Genomic DNA, 19,401 nt, shown 5'->3' with positions numbered 1-19,401 from the left:
GAATTGGAGCCTCCTTTGAAATATTCTGACAAACTAAACAGATTACTCCGGCGGCTCCTTGAGTTTCCAGACGCTCGAGTCCGGGACGCGCTCTGATCAATCGACTGGTCAGCGGCGCCGGAGTCCTTGATGTGCCTGCATCATTCGGGTCGGCAGACTTTAAGACATCCCAGCAGCAGAAGTCTGAACGACCTGGGAAATAAATCTGAAATTATTCGCATGGCTAAATGAGAAAATGTGTGTTTCTGCAATTTGTGCGAGGCGGGGGCGGAGAAACCGAGTAGAAAACGGGATGAAAGCGTGATTGGATGAACCGACACGCAGGTAGAACCGGAGCGGCGCTGCTTTACGGCGTGGCGTCGGAACCCGGCGGCGGCAGGGACGTTGGATGAAAAGACAACATCCAACCGGGCAGCAGAGAAATCCGACTTGATGAGACGTAACCGTAACGACGGCGGAACTTAATCAAGCAGGCAGGACGCCGAAACGCGGCGCAGACTGTACCCGACGTGTCCATCCGCTTAATGGTAATGACCTTTAGTAAACCCGGCGCTGACAAATGGCGGGGGGGGGGGGGGGGGGGCTGAAGTCGATTCTTCCCCAGTTTATCCCAGAATGCAAAGCGACTCCCGATCTTCCAGTCTCATCGCCGGCCGCCGCCGCGTCTCGTCCGACAAACGGCAACAGTCGATCGTAACCGGATCTCCTCCATCGACACGGAGTAAATTAATTACATCGCTGTTAGCCTGCTGCTAATCTTCCTCTGGAGTGACGCGCGCACGCGCCGCGCGCACGAAGGAGCGAAACGCCGCGTATCCCGGCGGTTTGTGTTTTAAACACACAAACAATTCAAACGGCAAAACAAACAAGTGCGCTATTGATTTCCCAGAGTGCAGCGGGCCGCTTATCTCGCTCGCCTCGCGGTAAGAGCTGACAGTTCCCTCATTAAAAATGAATTGGATTAGCATTACAGCGGCGCGGCGCGGCGGCGGACACGCGGCGGAGGGTTCGGTCCGGCTACTACCTGCAGCCGGACCGATGTTGCACCGAAGAAGGGGAGGATTGTGTCAGCGAAGGAGGAGGAGAGGAACCCCCCCGGGGGAGGGGGGGGGGTGATAACGAGTCATTGATCAGGCTCACAGATGGCGTGATGATGAAACACGCCGGTTTTCTTTCTTCTTTCTCTGATTGGTGTGTTTTCCGTCTCCTTCCATTGTTTGACCTTTCTCCTTATTTTTTACGTGTAATTTTTCCTCCTCCTCTCTCTCTCTCTCTCTCTCTCTCTCTCCGTCGCTCTTCTTCAGGTTCTTGTCATCCATAAGTCCTGAATTTCGCGATGGGATGATTTTTCTCCTTGAAAGACACTCGCACATGAAATGACCGGGCATCCAGTTAGCGTAGCTTAGCACAAAACGGCGAGTCTGACTGTAGGTCATAATGTTCGTGCAGGGCTTAGGCCACACCTCCGTTCACTCCGTCTCTTCTTCTTCTCTGCTCTGCAGCGGTGGAAGACAGGAAGTTGTTCATCGGCATGGTGTCAAAGAAGTGCAACGAGAACGACATCCGGGTCATGTTCTCCGCGTTCGGACAGATCGAAGAGTGCCGGATCCTCAGGGGACCGGACGGGCTGAGCAGAGGTGAGTGGCGCTCCGGTCGAAACCGACTCCCAACGTTTAAATTACCGCACTGCCCCCTGTGGATTCTGGCGGTACTGCATTGGATCCGGCTCCGTATGCAGAGCGGCTGGATCCTCCGTGTCCTCGGAACACGGATTTTAAGTCTTTACGTTTTCAACCAGCCGATTCTTGAATAGAGTTTTCCTTCATGGCGCGTGAATAAAAGTGATCTGCAGCGACACCTTGAGGCCGCTGTGAATACGCGCGTCTCCCTCCCCTCTCCTGACCTCCCAACCTTCATTCATATCCGTCGCCGTCTGGCCTGGCGCTGAGCCGCCCCTCCGACCTCTGATCCCTCCGTGGTGAGGCCGAGGGCATCTTCCAACCGGCAGGTCGTGGCGTCGCGTCTCTTTGCCTTCATCAGACGGGAGGAGATTCACGCCTCGATGGCCTGAGATGGAACTCAGAGCTCCTCCTGGTTCTCCTTCCAGACGTCGACCAGGATCCCTCCTCCATCCGTCCCCCTTCACCCTCCATTCCTTGCCCCCCCCCCCCCGCCCCGTCTCTTCCCTTTGTGGTTTCTATGTGCCGGGGAGACGGAGGGGCTTTTCAAAGTCTCTGTCCCCCTGACCCTCCTCCTCCTCCTCCTCCTCCTGTCACACGAGCTGTCATTGTCCCGTCAATGAGCCGGTTCAATGTGGTCATTTTTTTCTGTGGTTGTCGGACGTTGTCAATGTTTGATCGTCTTATTTTCTCGATGTCTTCTCCCTCTTCCTCCTCGAGGGTGTCTCTATCTAGAGCCTCAGACTGACCTCCTCCCATGCTCCTTTGCTTCTCCAAACCGTCCCCATCGACTCACGCTGGCTGTCCCAGAATCTTCCTCTGCATCAATTTGTCCTCTTTTTCCTTGGGCCTCCTCTCCTCCTCCCTTTTCAGCTCCTCTCCTTTGTCCTCCTAAATATTTCAAATGTTGTGGCCCAATCCTCGTTTCTGTCGGGGGGGGGGAGACTGACACAAGTCAAAGAGGGCGTGATGGCGGTCCAGCTTTGTTCCGTTTGGTATTTGGGAACAAATCGGTTTCCTACGAGGCTGCGGGTCCCGGTCCCAGGGGGCCCCCGTCCCAGCTCTCTGTTATTAAACCGCGGTATCAATCAGAGGAGCGCTCCTCCATCCTGCTATTAATAAAATATGGATCACCCCCCCAGTGGAAGGCTGGGCCTGGGGAGCTACCCTACTTTCATTAAAGTACTGTCTGCTTCTCAGCTGACGACAGAACGCGGCCCGGGAGGTATTTTTAGTGCTCGGGCCCCGTCCCAACTCCCCGCCGTGGAAAAATGAGCCACGCGCCATCCGACCGGAAAAGATGGCTCGTTAAGATTCCGTTTGGACGTGAACGAATCCTAGACCCGAAGCGGCTAAAGACGGAAATATGAACGGGAAAAGATCCGATGAAGTCGGGACCTATCAGGCTGGAGGGCTAACCCAAATGAAGCCCCCCCCCTCCAGGGTTGATCCACTTCTGGGTCAGCAGAAGATGGGGCAAGCCAAATGTCTAAAACAGGCAGCGCCCTGAATCGGCTGAGAAATGACCCCCTTTCAGGCGTCCTATCAGAGACCAGAATCAACAAGCTGGTTTGATGTGAAGGTCGTTTGATGTGAAGGTCGTTAAGCGATGACTTCCAGTTGGTCAGGGCGAAAAAAACGAAACCGGTTTCATCTAAGACGGACAGACGGGTAGACAGACAGGTAGACAGACAGGCAGACAGACAGGTAGGCGGTTTCCGTCTTCACCTGCCTTGTATGGGCCTCCATGTATTGGTGTATGCATCTGATCCCCTTAGCTAGCATTAGCCTAGCTTTAGACTGGTAGCAACAGCAGGCTAATGACAGAGGAAGAGGAGGGCGACGGCATCTTCTTCTTTACACCTGTCCTGTCATCCATTCTCACAGTTCCTCCTTTCTGCCCCTTCCTCCCATCCACACAGCCAGGGGGCGTGAACCCGATGCCCCACACCGGGTCACGTGTGTGGGTGTGTGTGTGTGTGTGTGTGTGTGTGTCAGCATCAGGCTAACATGGCTAGGCTAATGCTTCCGACAATATGTCCTCCGATCGCTCCTGAACCGCTCAGTCAAAGATCCTCCGTCCAGGAACCTCCCACTAAACCGGCCTCCTGCTGCTTGTGATCTGATTGGCTTAAGTGTTTCGTTATTCTGTTGGCCCCACCCATCACCACGCCTCAAAGAGAACGAGCCAATCAGACTCGTGCTGAAATACCAGCTCAATGAATTTGGTCAGAGGAGGTGGGAGTGAAGGGACGACGGTCGTCTCCGACAGGGCGAGGTGGTGGGACGGAGGGGCGGGGCTGTTGTTGTCATGACACTGTGCTCGTTGTTTCCACGGCGACTGAGAACACTGTTGTCCGCCTGTGAGCTGTTCTCTGTATCAATCTCTGTTGGTTTTTTTATAACGACGACGTGTCCAACCCTTTTGTCTTGTTTTTGTTCTTTCTTGTCTTCCCTCCCTCCTCCTCCTCCTCCCGTCCCTTCCACTGTCCCACCATCCCCCCCTCCCCTCCTCCTCCCCTCCCCTCCCCTCCCCTCCCTACAGGATGTGCGTTTGTCACGTTTTCCACCAGAGCTATGGCACAGAATGCAATCAAAGCCATGCACCAGTCTCAGACTATGGAGGTACGGTACTCTCGCCCTTTCTTCTTCATGCATTTCACTCTGCTGACGCTCCGGCGGCTCGACGTGTCCTCATGACGTGTCCTCATGACGTGTCCTCATGACGTGTCCTCATGATGTGTCCTCCTCCGAAGTTTCATCCCACTTCAGGGTTGATTTCAAGGCTTCCGGTTAAAGACTTGAAAACATCCCTTGATATTATTTTAACTCACCCAATCGTTGTAAGAGGGGGACGAAACAGGGATGGGGGGGGCGCTACTCCTCCCCCCCCCCCCCCCCCCTCTGCGAGGATCAGCAGAGCTTCTGGTTCATGTCGTCGACCAGCAGCAGCGTTAGCATCCTGTCTTTGAGTAGCAGGACTGATGCTCTGCTACGGCGCCGTTAGCACGAAGCTAACTGCGAACTCTTCCGGCGTCCCCGGCCTTTTATCGGCCGAGCTGAAGACGGCCTTGGACCGTAACACGACGGTATTTCAGTGGACAATGGCAAAAATAGCTTCATTTCCATGTGAAAGCGCGCCGGCCGCCGCCGGGCGGATCCAAATTGCTGCGACTGTTTGTTAATGTTCCTCAGTTTTGCAATTTAAAAGTAATTACTTTGGGTCGGCGTGAGGGAACGAGGTCTGGTAAATAGAGTTCGGTTATTGTCTCGGCTCTGCTGCGTCCCGCTGCGTTTGTGTATGCGCCGCCGCACGCCCCCGCGCGCCTCCGGGAGGAGGCGAGGCGAGGCGAGGCGGCGCTGTCCGTTAGCTGATGGCCTTGTCACTGTCATATCCGTTCTCATTACGGCGTGACATTCAGGTGCACGCCGGCGCACATGCTCGCTGAATGTCAGGCCGTAATGAAAGCGCCGGGCGATTCACCGTCCGACCTCTGAAGACGCACACGAGGGGAGGCGAGGCCTCGCCGTGTTCGTTTGTGCGTTATTCACTCCCGAATAAACTCGTAACGCTCGCCGTCGACGCACGCCGTCTTCTCCTCCTCCTCCTCCCCCCCCCCCCCCCCACGGGGTTGACCCCAGAGGGAAGGTCGTGTATCGCCCCGCCCTTGTCGCCGATGAAACGACAAACACGTCTGTCAGCTGCGGCGAAGAGGAGGCGGAAATCTTCTTCTAATTAAGGGCTGATGTTGCATCAGGGCGGCGGATCCCAGCGGCGTTTCCGTTCGTCTCCCATTCCTGACGAAAGAGCGGGACGCTGGGACGTCTGATCCCAGGATCAGGTGACGCCGCGGCCTTCCAGACCCGGAATATTAATGTGCGGTGACATCTAGCGCTGAGGCTAGGAACTGCAACCAGCTGAACGCCGCCTCCCCTGTAAATAGATTTTAATTTGTCCTTTCTCGGCTGCCGTAGGAAAACACGGCGCCAAACATTCAAAGACTAAACTTATGAGTATTTTGTTGTGAAATCAGAGGTCGTCGCAGGTTATTAGAGGTCATTCTAAGTTTAAATCCACATTTGGGAGGAGACTTCGGGACACACTCTGCTGATGAGCCGGTTAGCATGCGAGCTAACACCTCTTGGGGGGCTGCGGGGATTTAGCATCGCGTTAAATGTAGCTGAGTGAGTTCCCGGCGACGCCGGCTTCATTCACTCGTCTCCGCTCTGCACAGGAACCAAATCCCTCCTCGCCTGGCGCCTCAAACCAAACCGTTTTCACCCTCCGGGGGCGTGTCGCCTTTGTTTCCGGCTGATTCGCCCCCCAGTTAGGCTTTGATTGTGGCGTGCGGGTAACGGTGGCGTGAACGGCGTTTCAGCGCTTCAGACGCTCCAGCAACTTTCATCCAGAGCGGTGTGTTGGGGGGGGCTTTTACCTCCCCTGCTCCTTGTGTCACTCTTTATTCATGTCACACACACGCGCGCACACACACACACACACTCTCTGCTGCCATGGTGAATATCTGGACGACGCGCCACCTGATCCTCTGAAGTTCTAAATCTTCCTCTTGTCCTCGCTTGTTGGTCGTCCCAATCAATCAGGCTTCACTCTGTTACACACACACAGACACACACACGCACACGCACACGCACACACACAATCTAGTTTCTTTGTATGAGGTGATGAAATAGTTGGAGAACTCAGGAAATCTCTCTGGTGTCTTTGGACTCAAAGATAACTGAGCCGAGGAAGAGGAGAACGTTGTCACTGTGTGTGTGTGTGTGTGTGTGAGTGTGTGTGTGTGCGCTTTGAGATGGGGGGGGGGGGGGGGTCAAACGCTGTCAATAAGGAATCAATAATCCAGATTTCGTCCTAAACGGGAATTAAAACGAAGTTTAAATCCGTGAGTATCAGGACGACCTGATTCAGTCTTCCTCTCTTTCTCTCATCTTTTCTCTTCCACCTTGTTTTCCTGCTCTCCTCTTCCTCTTCTTCTTCTCCTCGTTTCTGTGTCTGGATAAAAACCTTCTTTCTTTTTTACCCCCCCCCCCCAGGGCTGCTCGTCTCCCATCGTGGTGAAGTTTGCCGACACGCAGAAGGACAAGGAGCAGCGGCGTCTGCAGCAGCAGCTGGCGCAGCAGATGCAGCAGCTCAACAGCGCCACCACCTGGGGGAGCCTGACGGGCCTGGGCGGCCTCACCCCCCAGTATCTGGCCGTAAGGAGAGCCGCCGCGCCGCCCATCACCTCCTCCGCCCCTTACTGCAGCTCCATGGCCAACGCTGCTGCAGTCAGTGCCTCCACCGAACCATCTCCCTCCTCTCGCCTCCTCCTCCTCCTCCTCCTCCTCCTCCTCCTCCCCTCCAGGGTTGTAGCGCATGAGGTCTCTGAATCCAATAATTCATGAAAGGAGATTTTTATTCTCATTTTTAATTCGTTGTCAGGGTTCCGTTCGTGAACGTTATTCCGTTGATCTCGCAGTGTCGCGTCATTGGTCGAGGATCAGAGCCGTCTGATTGGGTCGTTTAGGCGGGACGGAAACAGCCGTTTAACCTGTCTGTTCCATAAATGCGTTGAATCGTCCTCGTCGTTCGTCCCGGGGACGCCGCGGCGCCGATCGATCGGCTCGGCTGCCGTTTCTCTTTTCAGGCCGGGTTCAGAAACCTCATGTTCTCTTCGTCGCTGCGAGTCCTCCTCCTCTTCTTCGGCTCGAACCTTTGACAAAAGTTCTGCTTCGAGTAAACGGAGCGCTAACCAGGGCCTGTCTTTTAGCGGACGGGAACCGGGGCTCAGACGGGCCCCCACGCCCGATTTAATGAATCTGCGCTTCTTTCTCCAGCCGCGCACAATAGAAACGAGACGCTAATTAGCTGCTGGTTCAAGTTTCTGACGGCATCGGTATTCCACTTTTGTTTAGGGATCTAATTAGCCGACTAGATTAGCGCGCTCATGCTCGACTCGTCTGGAGGAATCGTGGAGTACAAACCGCGCTTGCTTGAGGAGAGCTCAAGCTACATTAGCGGCTCATTCACTCATGGAGCACCGAGGCAAAAACCACGCGGCTAACCTCCCCATTAGCATCTCAGCTAGCTCTTGGTAGCCGCGCACGAAGGCGACGGCCTCTCATGTGTCTCCTCTCTTTCTGTCTCGCCATCAGTTGCTTCAGCAGGCGACCACCTCCAGTAACCTCGGCGCCTTCAGCGGGATCCAGCAGATGGCCGGTGAGTCAAAACCCCGGTTCTGCCCGGAGCCGCCGAGCACGGCGGCGTCGGGCCCGTTTTGGCTGTGGCTCTGTTTTGTTTTGTTTTTGTTCGCAGACGACCAAAGAGCATAACGGATGAACCGCGCGGTGGAGCGAAGCGAGATCTTTGCCCTGAAGATTTATTAAGTGCTGCGAAGGATTGTCTTGATCTTCTAATGAGGCCAGGCGAGCGTTTGTGCCGCGGGCGTGTAGCGGTAGCGCCGGCGCTTTGCAGTGGATGAATCACACGAAACCAGCGAGGAAGAAGTTTAGAAGAAGTTTAGCGCGGCCGGCTGCGCCGCCACGTTCCTGCAGGTTAGGAGCAACTCGAACGGCGAGGAATCGAGCTAATGGAACCCGGGAGCGGGTCCGGAGCCGGACCGGAGCGGGTTCAGAGCCGGACCGGAGCGGGCCGGCTAAACGTTGAACAAGATCAACTCTCCGGCTTTGAGAAATATCACTTTAGCTCATCTCTTTCCAATAAACGCTCTTCTTCCTCGCTCTCCCCTCTTCTATTCATTTTAAGCCTCTCTTCGCCGACTCCTCCCGTTCCCTCTTCAATCGCACTTTCCTCACCTCACCTTTTCGCCTCCTTCCAGCCTTCACACCTCCCTCCTCCTCCTCCGGGCTTAGGAAGGTGGCAGCTCTTAATTGTCGTTTGACGCCGGGAAAACGGGACAAAGAATTTGCGAGGAACAAAAACGGCGCCGAGCGCAGTGGGAGTTTCTGAAATGGCGAGCCGCGTCTTGCGTCCTCTGTCCGTCCCTCCAGAGCCGCGTCTTGCGTCCTCTGTCCGTTCTTCCAGTCTCAATCTTCCCTGTGGCTGATTTTCCTGACGGATAAATCGTCCGTGGGATTTGGAACCGATGGCGGGTGAAGATCAGTGATTGGCAGGAGGTGTGACCCGGCCGAATGACATCTGGTGCCGGTCTTTAACATGAGGAGCTGCAGAGCCGAGAGGCTTCAATTACGCCAACGAGCATTCAATCAGAAGCAGCCGGCGCCGCCTCGCCACGGACACACGTACGCTCACAGCCGCCCTCGCCATCTGCACGGCCCGGATACTTGGGCTGCGATCGGGAAGTGGATTGTGTTTGTCTCGTTGTCGTCTCTCGCAGCTCGACTTGAGTCCCCGCCCGGGTATTTCTACCTCCTCGGAAACCGTCTCCAAAATGTTCAAGGAGGGAGAGAAACTTTGACAAATGAAGGGAAGGATCGGAGGAGAGCGGAGGAGGGAAAGAGATCTGTCAGCCTGGAGGAAAGGGCCCGGAAAAACAGACGAGAGGGAGGCATGGGACAGGAAGGAAAAGGAAATGAGTTTAAAAGAGAACGGAGGAAAAGGATGTACGAGGAGAAAGGAAAGGAAATGAAACAAGATAAGGAGGACAGGAAATAAATGGAGAGAAACAGGGAGATAAAATGGTTTCATCTTCATGGTAAAGAAAAGGGGAAAATAAATAGTGAAGTTTTTAGAAATCGGGGGAAAAAATAAGAGGAAATGACAGGAAAACAAGGAAGTGACTGGAAAAGGGTAAAAGGAAACACAAAAGGGAAACAATCTGACGAGGCGGAGAAGATGGGATGAGGAAAAAGAAAAAACGGGAAAGAAAACATGGGAATGAATTTGGTTGACCAATCAGGAGTGAGAATCCCGGTGATGGAACCAGGCGGCCGTTGTCATTGGCTGGCTGAGCGGTTTCCCCGTCACGAGGTCGGACGGATCCTGCGTGGCGTCTCGTTTGTGTGTGTGTGTGTGTGTGTGTGTGTGTGTGTGTGTGTGTTTCCATGGTACTGTATATACACACACTGTATATACGACGCATACGCCTCACATCACCCTCTTAACGTTAACCCGGACCACACACACACACACAGGGACTCAGGTGAAGCGCTGTGATTGGCTGACGATTCACCTGTCCCAACTGGAAGGATCCTTGTCATTTATGTGTCGTTGATAGCAGAGCCCGCCCGGCGCCGTGGCGTCTCCACAGCGCTGGAGAAACAAGCGTGACCCTGATTCGTCTTTGGGACGCCCGGCCCGCCCCTCGGGCCTCGCTCCCCAGGTTTGACTCCGCCCTCTCTGGCTCCTCTCTCCAGGTATGAGTGCTCTGCAGTTACAGAACCTGGCCACTTTAGCGGCGGCGGCGGCGGCGGCCCAAAACTCAGCCAGTCCCTCCACCGCGAACCCCCTGTCCTCCGGCGTCGCCTCCCTGGGAGCGCTGGCCAGCCCAGGTAACGCCGCAGCCACTCGGGTCAGGGGTCCGACGCCATTACCGTGAGCCCGGCACGCCGTCGCCATCCCAGCAAGCACCCGCCGCAGCAGAAAACATCTCCATCGTTCAGACCCCCGTCAGTGTTGTTGGCGTCCTTCCGGGGGCGTGGCCATGGTGTGTCTCCACCCTCACACCTCCACCTTAGGAAGCGTGCCGTCCCATCCCATGATACACGCGCTGTATAAGTGTGGGCGTGTGCATGTGTGTGTGTTCCGTGTTTCCGTCAGGTCCGGTTGTGCGTGTCCGGACCCGCCAGCGCCGGCGCCGTGTCTGTGGGGTAGGAACGGCCAGGTTGATGTCTGAACTCAGGACTCTCTCTCCACGCTGCCTCATTCCCGCCTCCCCCCCCCCCCCCCCCACGCCGCCTCCATCCCGCTTCCCGCCTCCACCGAGCCGGTCGGCGCTGGCGTGAATGTCTTGTCTCTCTTCTTTTCCTTTCTTTGTTCGTTTCACGTTCTCTCCGGTTCTGAATGTCGGCCCGGTTCTGAGAGTCCAGCTGGAACCTTTGAAGGCATTTTAGAGGTTAAGTTCTGTTAGCGTGTTAGCTTCAACACTACATGTGAGGTTTTTAGCAGCTTTGATTGGACGATTAGGTAGGGGGCGGGACAACCCCGTCCAGCGCATTTTTCTGAGACTGTTTGTTTAACGGGAGGTCGTGCAGGATTGTGCTGGAACGTTTACCGACGGGCGCTCCTGGATCAGCTGCTCTCGGGGTGTGTCGTCATGGTGATGATCTAAATGCAGGACCGTCGTGCCTGGGGGGGTGCGCTTTGTGCAGTGTGCCGCCTACCATCCCACCTCCACTCCATTGCACACATTTCACTGTGGTGTGTGTGTGTGTGTGCGTGCGTGCGTGCGTGTCTCGGGTTTCCCACCAGCTCTCTTCTCGCCGCAGCAGATCTCCGTTCGCCCGTTTGTCGCCTGGGGCGTGTCCGTTTCCGAGTCCGTCGGTTTACTCCGAACTCGAGTGCATTTCTACGTTTTAGCGCGGCGTAATTAAAGTAGTTCATCCTGGGGGGGGCCGGCCTCCTCTGCAGCCGGAATTATTTGCAGCTCTAATATGGCAATTACGGCAATTCGCCGATATTAAATGGTGAACTCTGTAAAGGTGAAGCTGCCTGAAATAGAGTTTTAACAAGTGTTTAATAAGAGAGCCTCTTCACGGAGAACCTCCGGGTTCTGGAAAGTCTCGTCTGACGATCCGTGTCTTTGTGCCCCGCCCTCTTCCCAGCAGGCACCACGACCAACGCCGGCGCCATGAACTCGCTGACCTCTCTGGGCACCCTGCAGGGCCTGGCCGGTGCGACCGTCGGCCTGAACAACATAAATGCACTAGCAGGTAGCATCAACAGTGAGTATTCACCCTGTCACCACCCGCAGCCCGCGAGTCCACGCAGAGGGCACCGCTGCACCGCACGCTGCTAACGCAAACAGCGGCTTAATCCAGAGAAGAGTTTATTTGTGATCAAACACAAAAGGGCGGAAATAAAGAATTTAGCTTTTAAATCTCTGAGTTTTATGAAACCAAGCCTGAAAACGTCTCCTTGTCCAACTCTGTCAGTGACTGAAGAGAAAAGTAATTCCTTCGACTTAAATGGATTTTTCGCTTAATTTAAATAATTTAAATCCTTTTTTCCCCCAGAAGTGAAAGACGGAATAAAGTAGATTGATAAACTCAGAGCTCCACCGAGTATTTCTAAACAAACCTGTAATGGAGCTGACCTCTACAGGAGCTCGTTGCCCTCTGCTGGTGGAAACCTGCAGGTGCAGTGAAAATTCACCAAAAAAGGTTTTCACAGAGTGTGGAAAAACGCTTATTTTTTATTAATCCTCAATCTGAAGGTTCGCTGGCTCCTCCATCCCTTCATCCCTCCATCCCTCATCCCTTCATCCCTTCATCCGCTTCCTGGTTGTGTCCTGGGTTATGCTCGCTGTGCTTCAGATCCGGGATGACATCTTAAATCCTAGATTCCTGCAGAAGCCTGGAATCTAAACTCTGTTGTCTTTGGGCGGAGCGCCGTTAGCCGCGCCGCTAACGGCCTCGGACGCCACGCCGCGTGGCGGTCTGCTGCTCGCTGTCTGGCCTCCGGCGAGACGCTTTGGGATCTTAATCAGAGCTGTTATTACAGCGGAGATCCTGACCTTCCTCCTCCTCCTCCTCCTCCTCCCACATTATTCTCCGCTGACCTTTCCCGCTCCTCGGAGCAGCAGCTGCATCCGGTGTAAATCACATCCGTGTTTGCACGCCGGGACGGGACCGCGGCTCTCACGCACACACCTTTCAAACGGGATGGACCGCTTTGCATCTCATTTAGTCCCGGCTAACCCTTGGCTCTTATTGCCCCCCCCCCCCCCCCCCCCCCCTCCCACCAACAACTGCCCTCATTTAAACACGTCGAGCCCTTAATTGAATTGCAAAGGTCACCGGTGCAATTATTCCTGAATAAATGAGTGACCTATAATCCGGAGCGCCGCATGCAGTGATCATTTATCTCCGTGTCTGGCGGCGAGTCGACAGGGCGTCGAGCCCATGTCAGACCCCCCCCCCCGACAAGTTGCCCTCCGCTGTGATATTAATGAGCGTTCCAGCTGCGCTCCTCCCTCGACGCTCCGCCCGTAGACCGGATCCATCAGACCTGGGCTTGTTCCTGAGCCGGGTCCAATCAGAGAGCGGAACCAACAACATTAAGACTAGAAAGGTTTCATTTGAGTGGCCACGCCCCCGTTCTGCCTCTTAATCAGGATTCTGTTCTTGATTGGTTGCTGCTTTGTTACCGGTCGTGTTGTTGTGTGCTGTGAGAACCGCTCATACCGGACCCTCGTGTGTGTGTGTGTGTGTGTGTGTGTGTGTGTGTGTGTGTGTGCGCGTGTGTGTGTGCGTGCCTGCCTCTGCTGGACCGTTAACCAGTGAGTTTGTTCTTCTCTTTATTGTTGGGTTTCATGTAAAGCTGCTCAAATGCTCTCAGGTATGGCGGCTCTAAACGGCGGCCTGGGCGGCGCGGCGCTGACCAACGGGACGGCGGGCACCATGGACGCGCTGACGCAGGCTTACTCAGGGATCCAGCAGTACGCCGCCGCCGCGCTGCCCACCCTCTACAGCCAGTCCCTCCTCCAGCAGCAGGGCGCCGCGGGCAGCCAGAAAGAGGGTGAGCATCCCGGGAACGTCGCCGCGGGAACCGGACCCGTTTTAGTGAGACTCATCCAGGAGTTCACACAACGGCGGGGGCGTCCTCAGAGAGCGTGTTTAGATGGGGAGGGGTCTGACCCAGGACCCCCTTTAAGAGGAAGATCCTGCGGCTGAAAGAGGAAATGAATGGAACAGGAAGCCAGACTGCCCCCCCCCCGAGCTCGTCTCATGATCTGTCTCCTGCGGTTCTGCTTAATTCAATCCGATGCTGATCTAATCCCCTCTGCACCCCCCCCCCCCAGGTCCAGAAGGTGCCAACCTGTTCATCTACCACCTGCCCCAGGAGTTCGGCGACCAGGACATACTCCAGATGTTCATGCCTTTTGGAAACGTGGTCTCTGCCAAAGTCTTCATCGACAAACAGACGAACCTGAGCAAGTGCTTCGGTAGGACGGCGGGGGAGCCGGAATGTCTCCGTGGCGCTGTCCCAGTTCAGGTTGCGTCCCCCATAGGCTCCATTGGATCTCACGGTCCTGTCGGGTGGGAATTCTGTGTCCTCTTTCCTGGCCTTAACTCCGGCTGGAAGCAGGACACGGCCCCCCCGTTCCCTTCCTGATCCGAGTAGGAGCCAAAAGCATTTGGGTTTGTCTTCCACGTCAATGGAAGCCATTAAAGCAGGATCCGTCCTGAACTGGGACAGCGAGGGAACGCGTCCCTTAACGTCAGACAGGGAAGCGGGAACGGATCAGGCATTGATCGGGAGCTCGCCCGTGTGCTAGCGTCCTTCCATTTCTTCTGCTGCGTAGCATTAGCTTGATTCTAGACCTCTGATTGGTTCCTGAAGGGTGAGGACAAGCTACACGTTAGCGCTGTGTCCATGCTAATGTTAAGAAGCTCAATCCCTGTCCGGTCCTGTCCCTCGTCTGTCCCCCCCCGCCCCCCCCTGCAGGCTTCGTCAGCTACGACAACCCCGTGTCGGCGCAGGCGGCCATCCAGGCCATGAACGGCTTCCAGATCGGCATGAAGCGGCTGAAGGTGCAGCTGAAGCGCTCCAAGAACGACAGCAAACCGTACTGATCTTAGCTTAGCGCTAGGGTCTATCTGCTCCCATGTTAGCACTGCTAGGGTAAGTCCCCCCCCCCACCCACACAGCAAACAGAGCCACGACCGCCACACTGGGGCCCGGGGGGGGAGGGAGGGGAGACGACCTACAACCACCCTGGGGAGACACGCCCGGTTTCCTCTCATTTTTCCGCTTCGCCTTTCTTTCGGTTTCCTCTTTTGACACACGTGAACGCTTCCATCGCCGCCGTTACTTTGTGACCTTCGCTTTGTTCCGATGGAAGCGGCTTCGCCAAAAGGAGCCGCGATGATTTCGCTGCTTCGTTCATCGGCGAAGCTTTTTGTTTTTGTTTTTGTTTTTGGGGGGGTTTTTTTCCGACGCGCTCACAGACATGCACATTCGACCTTTGACCTCCGGTGTTGGTTGCAGGCCGCCGCCGCTTCTCCAAAGCCTGTCTCAGCCTGCTGCCCCCCCCCCGGGAGCGAAGGCTGCAAAGTATTAGTGGCCTCTTTACGTTACCGTCCACAAGAGGAAAAACACGCTCCAGCTATGTCGCATTATTTGTGTGAAAATATCAACGTTTTTTTTTATTTCTCAGAAGATGACAAAATAATTTTCTGGGTCAGATCACATTGGTCTGGAAAGGAATCTTACTGCATGTCGAATATTTTCAAAAACCACGTCCAAAATTTGCTGAAGGCGATAATAACAATTCTAGTTGGGGACAGAGTTGATGGTTTTAGGCGGTAACTGACAATACTTGATGCTTGTTGAAAGATTAAAAATAATAATTCAAAGTGCAGAAAGCCACAGGCCTGTAAATTTTATTTGTAAAAAAAGCAGTTCTATTTTTCTACAACATTTTTACTGCCTCAGATTAAAAAAAAAAGGATTTTATTTATTGCCTATCGTTAAGTTATTGGACTCCTATAAAGTACACCGCTTCGTTAAAGTAGACCCTCGTGGGTGTTTTTCATGCCATGTGAAGCCCCGCCCACTCCGCCCTCCCTGTCATTTATTCGTTCACTCACTGTGCTGTTCATCCATTCATTCTGTCACCCTCTCTCTCTCTCTCTCTCGCTCTCTCCATCCGTAGTGGGCTCGTCGACTTTCTACCTTTTATGCTCGCGTTTTTATTATTTCTTTCTTTCGTTTTGAGTATTTGTTTTCGTTTGTTCGTAGCCCCTCCTATCCCCGCCCTTCAATATTTTTTCGAAATGATTTGTATTTATTTTTTCTGAAACAAATAGCCCCGCCCCCTCCCCAATTGTATCCCAAATGACAAAATCCATCTGGGATGGATCAAGATTTGGGTGCTCTGTGTGTGTAGGTGTGTGTGTGTGTGTGTGTGTGTGTGTGCGTGCGTGCGTGCATGTGTGTGTGTACGTGTGTGATTATAACCCTATAACAAGATATCTTTAAAGAAAAAACAAGAACAAAATCAAAGCTAAAAAATAGCCAACGCCATCAGTGTTGCTGTTCTTTGCCTCGTCGTCGTCGGTGTTGTTTGTTTGTTGTTGTTGTTGTTGTTTTGCCTGATTCTTTTATAAATTGCTGTCGTGTTGTTGCTCTTGCTCTCCGTGTGTAACTCTCTCCTCTCCCTTGTTTTTTCTTTCCCTCTTTTAGAACAACCCATCTCCATCGTTAGCTCATCGTTTGCCTAGCATGTCTCCGTGGCGTCCCAAACGTAAAAAACAGAAGTGTCATCGTCCTCCTCCTCCTCCCCCCCCCCCCTCCGTCATTGTTTTTTCTGATGTCTTTTCCAAGCTCACCTGATCATAAGCTGGTCCTCCTCCTCCTCCTCCTCCTCCTCCTCCTCCTCCTCTGCCGCCACCTACTGAACCTTTGAGCTTTCTTTTCTTCGTTATTTTTGTGTTTTCTTTGTTGTTGTTGTTTTTGCATGTGACCTCATTTGGATCTGTTTTCAGGGAGGGAGGGAGGCGACAAGGGGGAGGGGGGGCTGGGTCAGACGATGAATCAATGTGAAAAAGATATAAAGCTGCATTCATATGAAAAAAGACTGAGATTTTTAAAACCTAAATGTTCTTCTTCTCTTCTTTTTCTTTGTGTTTTTGTGATTTTTCTTTTTCTTTGAGTTTTTGTTTTCCTTCTTCATTTAAAGTAAACTTGAACGTTCACCGCAGGAATTGGCGCCGTTTCGCTTCTGGCGCGGGGGGGGGGGGGGGGGGGGACAAAGCCGAGCCCGGCGGGGGGGGGGGGGTCGTGGGCCAGAAGCGGTCCGCTCCAGTTCCTCTGAGAAATAAGACTACTTCCAAACAGTTTTGAGTAGAAACTGTCTGATCAATATTAGACTCTCAGAGCTCTCAATGGTTTTTACATTTTTCAGGCAGTGTAAAGTTTTTTGATAAAGGCCATTTGAAGTGGCTCCGTTTCTCATTCAAAGTCTATATATAGAACCACTTTTTTCTAGAGTAGTAAAGGTAAAAAAAGACATTTTCCCCGTCTGGGTGGGAGCAGCGCTACCTACTTGTGTCACCTTTTTGCTGAACTGACTCACAGATAGACAATCCGTGGTTTAAATGCACATGATGATGAAATGACCTATATTTTCTACTGTTTAAAATGTATAGAGGAGAAGAACCGTCCTACGACACCTGTACCCCGCGTTAACGTCGGTGCTTCTCGTGAGCTTAGCTGTGGTTCCATCACAAGTCCAACGGTCTTAAATGTCCTCGTGTTGTTTAAGAGACGAAACAATCAGTTTACTTGAACCGGAGACGAAGCCTTTCACTGCGATGACGGTCCATTTGTTGGCTTGAGTTCTTTTTCCTTTTTATTTTAAGGAGTCCCTATTTGCTACATTTATTGTTGGTAAATTAGCTATATAAAATTCCTTAAAAATATATATAAATATAAATATATCTATATATATATATATAAAATGTCGGCTTGTGAAGCATCAATGTCATTATGATTTGGTTTCTCTGGTGGGAAACAATATTTAGATGTGTTTTGTTGTTCAGCAAAATGTCTTATAAAGAAAAAAGATGAGTGGAGTTCAGTGCCCGGTTCCGACGGTACTTCCTGCCTCGGTGTACTTCTTGTGAAATTATTTGATAACATGGGTATTTTATTATAAGTGTTTTGTATGGATCCCTCATATTTAAAATATAGATTTAAAAAAGAGTTTGTTAACTTGCTATTCTGTGGTCTTGTTGCCTGAAAATGTCACGTTTGCTTTTTTTTTTTCTTTGTAAAGATGTAAAAAAACAGAAAAAAGAAAAGTGCCCATGTGTCATATATCTCTAAACACACGCACACGCATTCTGGTGCAGACCTCACTTTACTTTATTGTTGTGCGTGGAAGCCCCCCGAGCGTGAAAACCTCCACAGCGACCGCCGGCGTGACACACACACACACACACCCGCACGCACACACACGCGCACAGACGTCAGGGTTCAGTGTGTCTTCTCTTCGTCCCCAGCGCGAGTCAAACGCCAAGCCTTATTTTGTCCAAATGCTCTTTCGTTGAAAACGTTTCAGTTGTATCCGCCGCCGCCGCCACGCCCAGACGGCGAGCATCAGACAAGCTCGCTGGCGCTCGTGATGGAAGCACGGGGCGAGACGGGCCGCCATCTTTTGAGGAATTAAAGCACACGTGTAAAAAGAGGCGGGACATTTGAGTTTCCTCCATGTGTGAGTCTCGTGGGCCAAAAATCGTGTTTAGATGCCAAAGTGCGTTCCGTGGCGTTCGCCTCGTCTCGCCGTTCACACGGAACTCGAAGCCCCTCCCCCAAAGCCACGTTTGCGCTCTGCAAAAACAAACCCGTTATTTTCTACCGGTCTCACCAGTCGCCTTAACCGGGGAGCGTTGGACCAGCAGGAGGCTGGAGGATGCTGCCGCGCCCTCAGTGGGGTCGGGTGGGTCAGAGGTCAGAGGTCAGGTCTTACCCTCCTCACAGCACTTTACATGGATGTCTGCATCCCAGAAGCTCGTCGTGATTCGCCAAAACCTCCCACGGCCTACAGCACCAAGCGTCGAACGTGGAAGCACAAGGGGGCGGGGTGGGGGCGGGGGCGGGGTTCCTGTGGGGGGGCTCACCTCGGGGGCTGCCATCGCCGATGCTCGTTGTGATCTTTCTATCTCGTCGCTGTTCACTTCTCTGTTCTCCTTTCTTAATTATCTTAAGTGCTATTTATCAAACAATGAAATCTGAAAGGAAAAAAAAAAACTTGTCGTTTCTTTGCGTTTTGGCTTCTGTCGGAGTTTTTTGAGGATAAAGATGTTTAATGTGTTCTCTCTCTCTCTCTCTCTCTCTCTCTCTCTCTGCCGTAAAACAGAAGATCTTGTCTAGAAATGATCCGGATGCCCGTTTTCTTTTTCGGTTCTCCGTGGGTTTGTGTTGAGCGAAGCCAAAGCGGATCCCGTTGGCGTGACGACACGGAATCTGTCACCGGACGGGATTTGAAAAGTACAACAAATGCAGGCGTTCCTATTTCTACAACTGATTGTACTTATGCATTTTGTACCGGTGGAGTTTTTTATACTGGAGATTAAAGGATACAACACGGACCCCCCCCCCCCCCCGGTGGTGCGGCCGAGCCGGCGGCGCCACGACTTTCATTTCCAGCTGGCATCCAGAACGGAAGCTTTTGATATCAGGTTTTCTAGGAGATCTTTGGCTTTCTTTCTTTCTTCCTTTCTTCCTTCCTTTCTTCCTCCGTCGGTTGTTTTCCCAGGATCGGAGCGTCGGGCCGTCCTTCTCTGTCGTTTCTCGGTATTTCTCGCGTTCGTCGATGCAGCAGCGCTAAGCTTCATTTGACTTCTGTATTGTGTCGTCTACACGATAAGACAATTCTAGAACAAGAAGGAATAGAAATATTTAGTCGCCTTCAGTGGATCAATGTATTAGTTTAATGACGAGATCAACGAATTAGAACCTTTTTGCTTTTCGCTGTTTAGATTTTCCGGGTTCTGTCCTTCTCTGTGAACTAACCGTGTAGCTGAAGCAGTCAGAGTTATTTTGTAAACGTATGTTCTTGTGTGATGCAGTTTT

The 19,401-nt window shown here is 52.9% G+C and overlaps 1 protein-coding gene across 1 annotated transcript; it reads left to right on the top strand.

Moving 5' to 3' along the window:
- The first annotated feature begins 6,738 nt into the window (after window positions 1–6,738).
- celf2 (cugbp, Elav-like family member 2) lies at window positions 6,739–16,098 on the top strand. Its single transcript, XM_068755400.1, has 9 exons — window positions 6,739–6,896; window positions 7,836–7,899; window positions 10,017–10,151; window positions 11,136–11,159; window positions 11,424–11,531; window positions 13,159–13,338; window positions 13,622–13,765; window positions 14,269–14,445; window positions 16,009–16,098. Exons 1-8 carry the CDS (start codon window positions 6,822–6,824, stop codon window positions 14,394–14,396), a joined length of 858 nt encoding a protein of 285 aa, XP_068611501.1. The 5' UTR covers window positions 6,739–6,821; the 3' UTR covers window positions 14,397–14,445; window positions 16,009–16,098.
- The last annotated feature ends 3,303 nt before the right edge of the window (window positions 16,099–19,401 follow it).

This window comes from Brachionichthys hirsutus, chromosome 22 (genome assembly GCF_040956055.1).
Source record: "Brachionichthys hirsutus isolate HB-005 chromosome 22, CSIRO-AGI_Bhir_v1, whole genome shotgun sequence".
Taxonomy (NCBI): Eukaryota; Metazoa; Chordata; class Actinopteri; order Lophiiformes; family Brachionichthyidae; genus Brachionichthys; species Brachionichthys hirsutus.
This window is presented reverse-complemented; position numbering and strand designations above follow the sequence as displayed.

Excerpts from the sequence above, each read along its gene's own strand:
- celf2 (XM_068755400.1), top strand. The coding sequence starts at position 6,822 with ATGCAGCAGCTCAACAGCGCCACCACCTGGGGGAGCCTGACGGGCCTG. Across the intron at positions 6,897-7,835 it reads TCACCCCCCAGTATCTGGCC|TTGCTTCAGCAGGCGACCAC; the intron begins GTAAGGAGAGCC and ends TCTCGCCATCAG. Across the intron at positions 7,900-10,016 it reads CGGGATCCAGCAGATGGCCG|GTATGAGTGCTCTGCAGTTA; the intron begins GTGAGTCAAAAC and ends TCCTCTCTCCAG.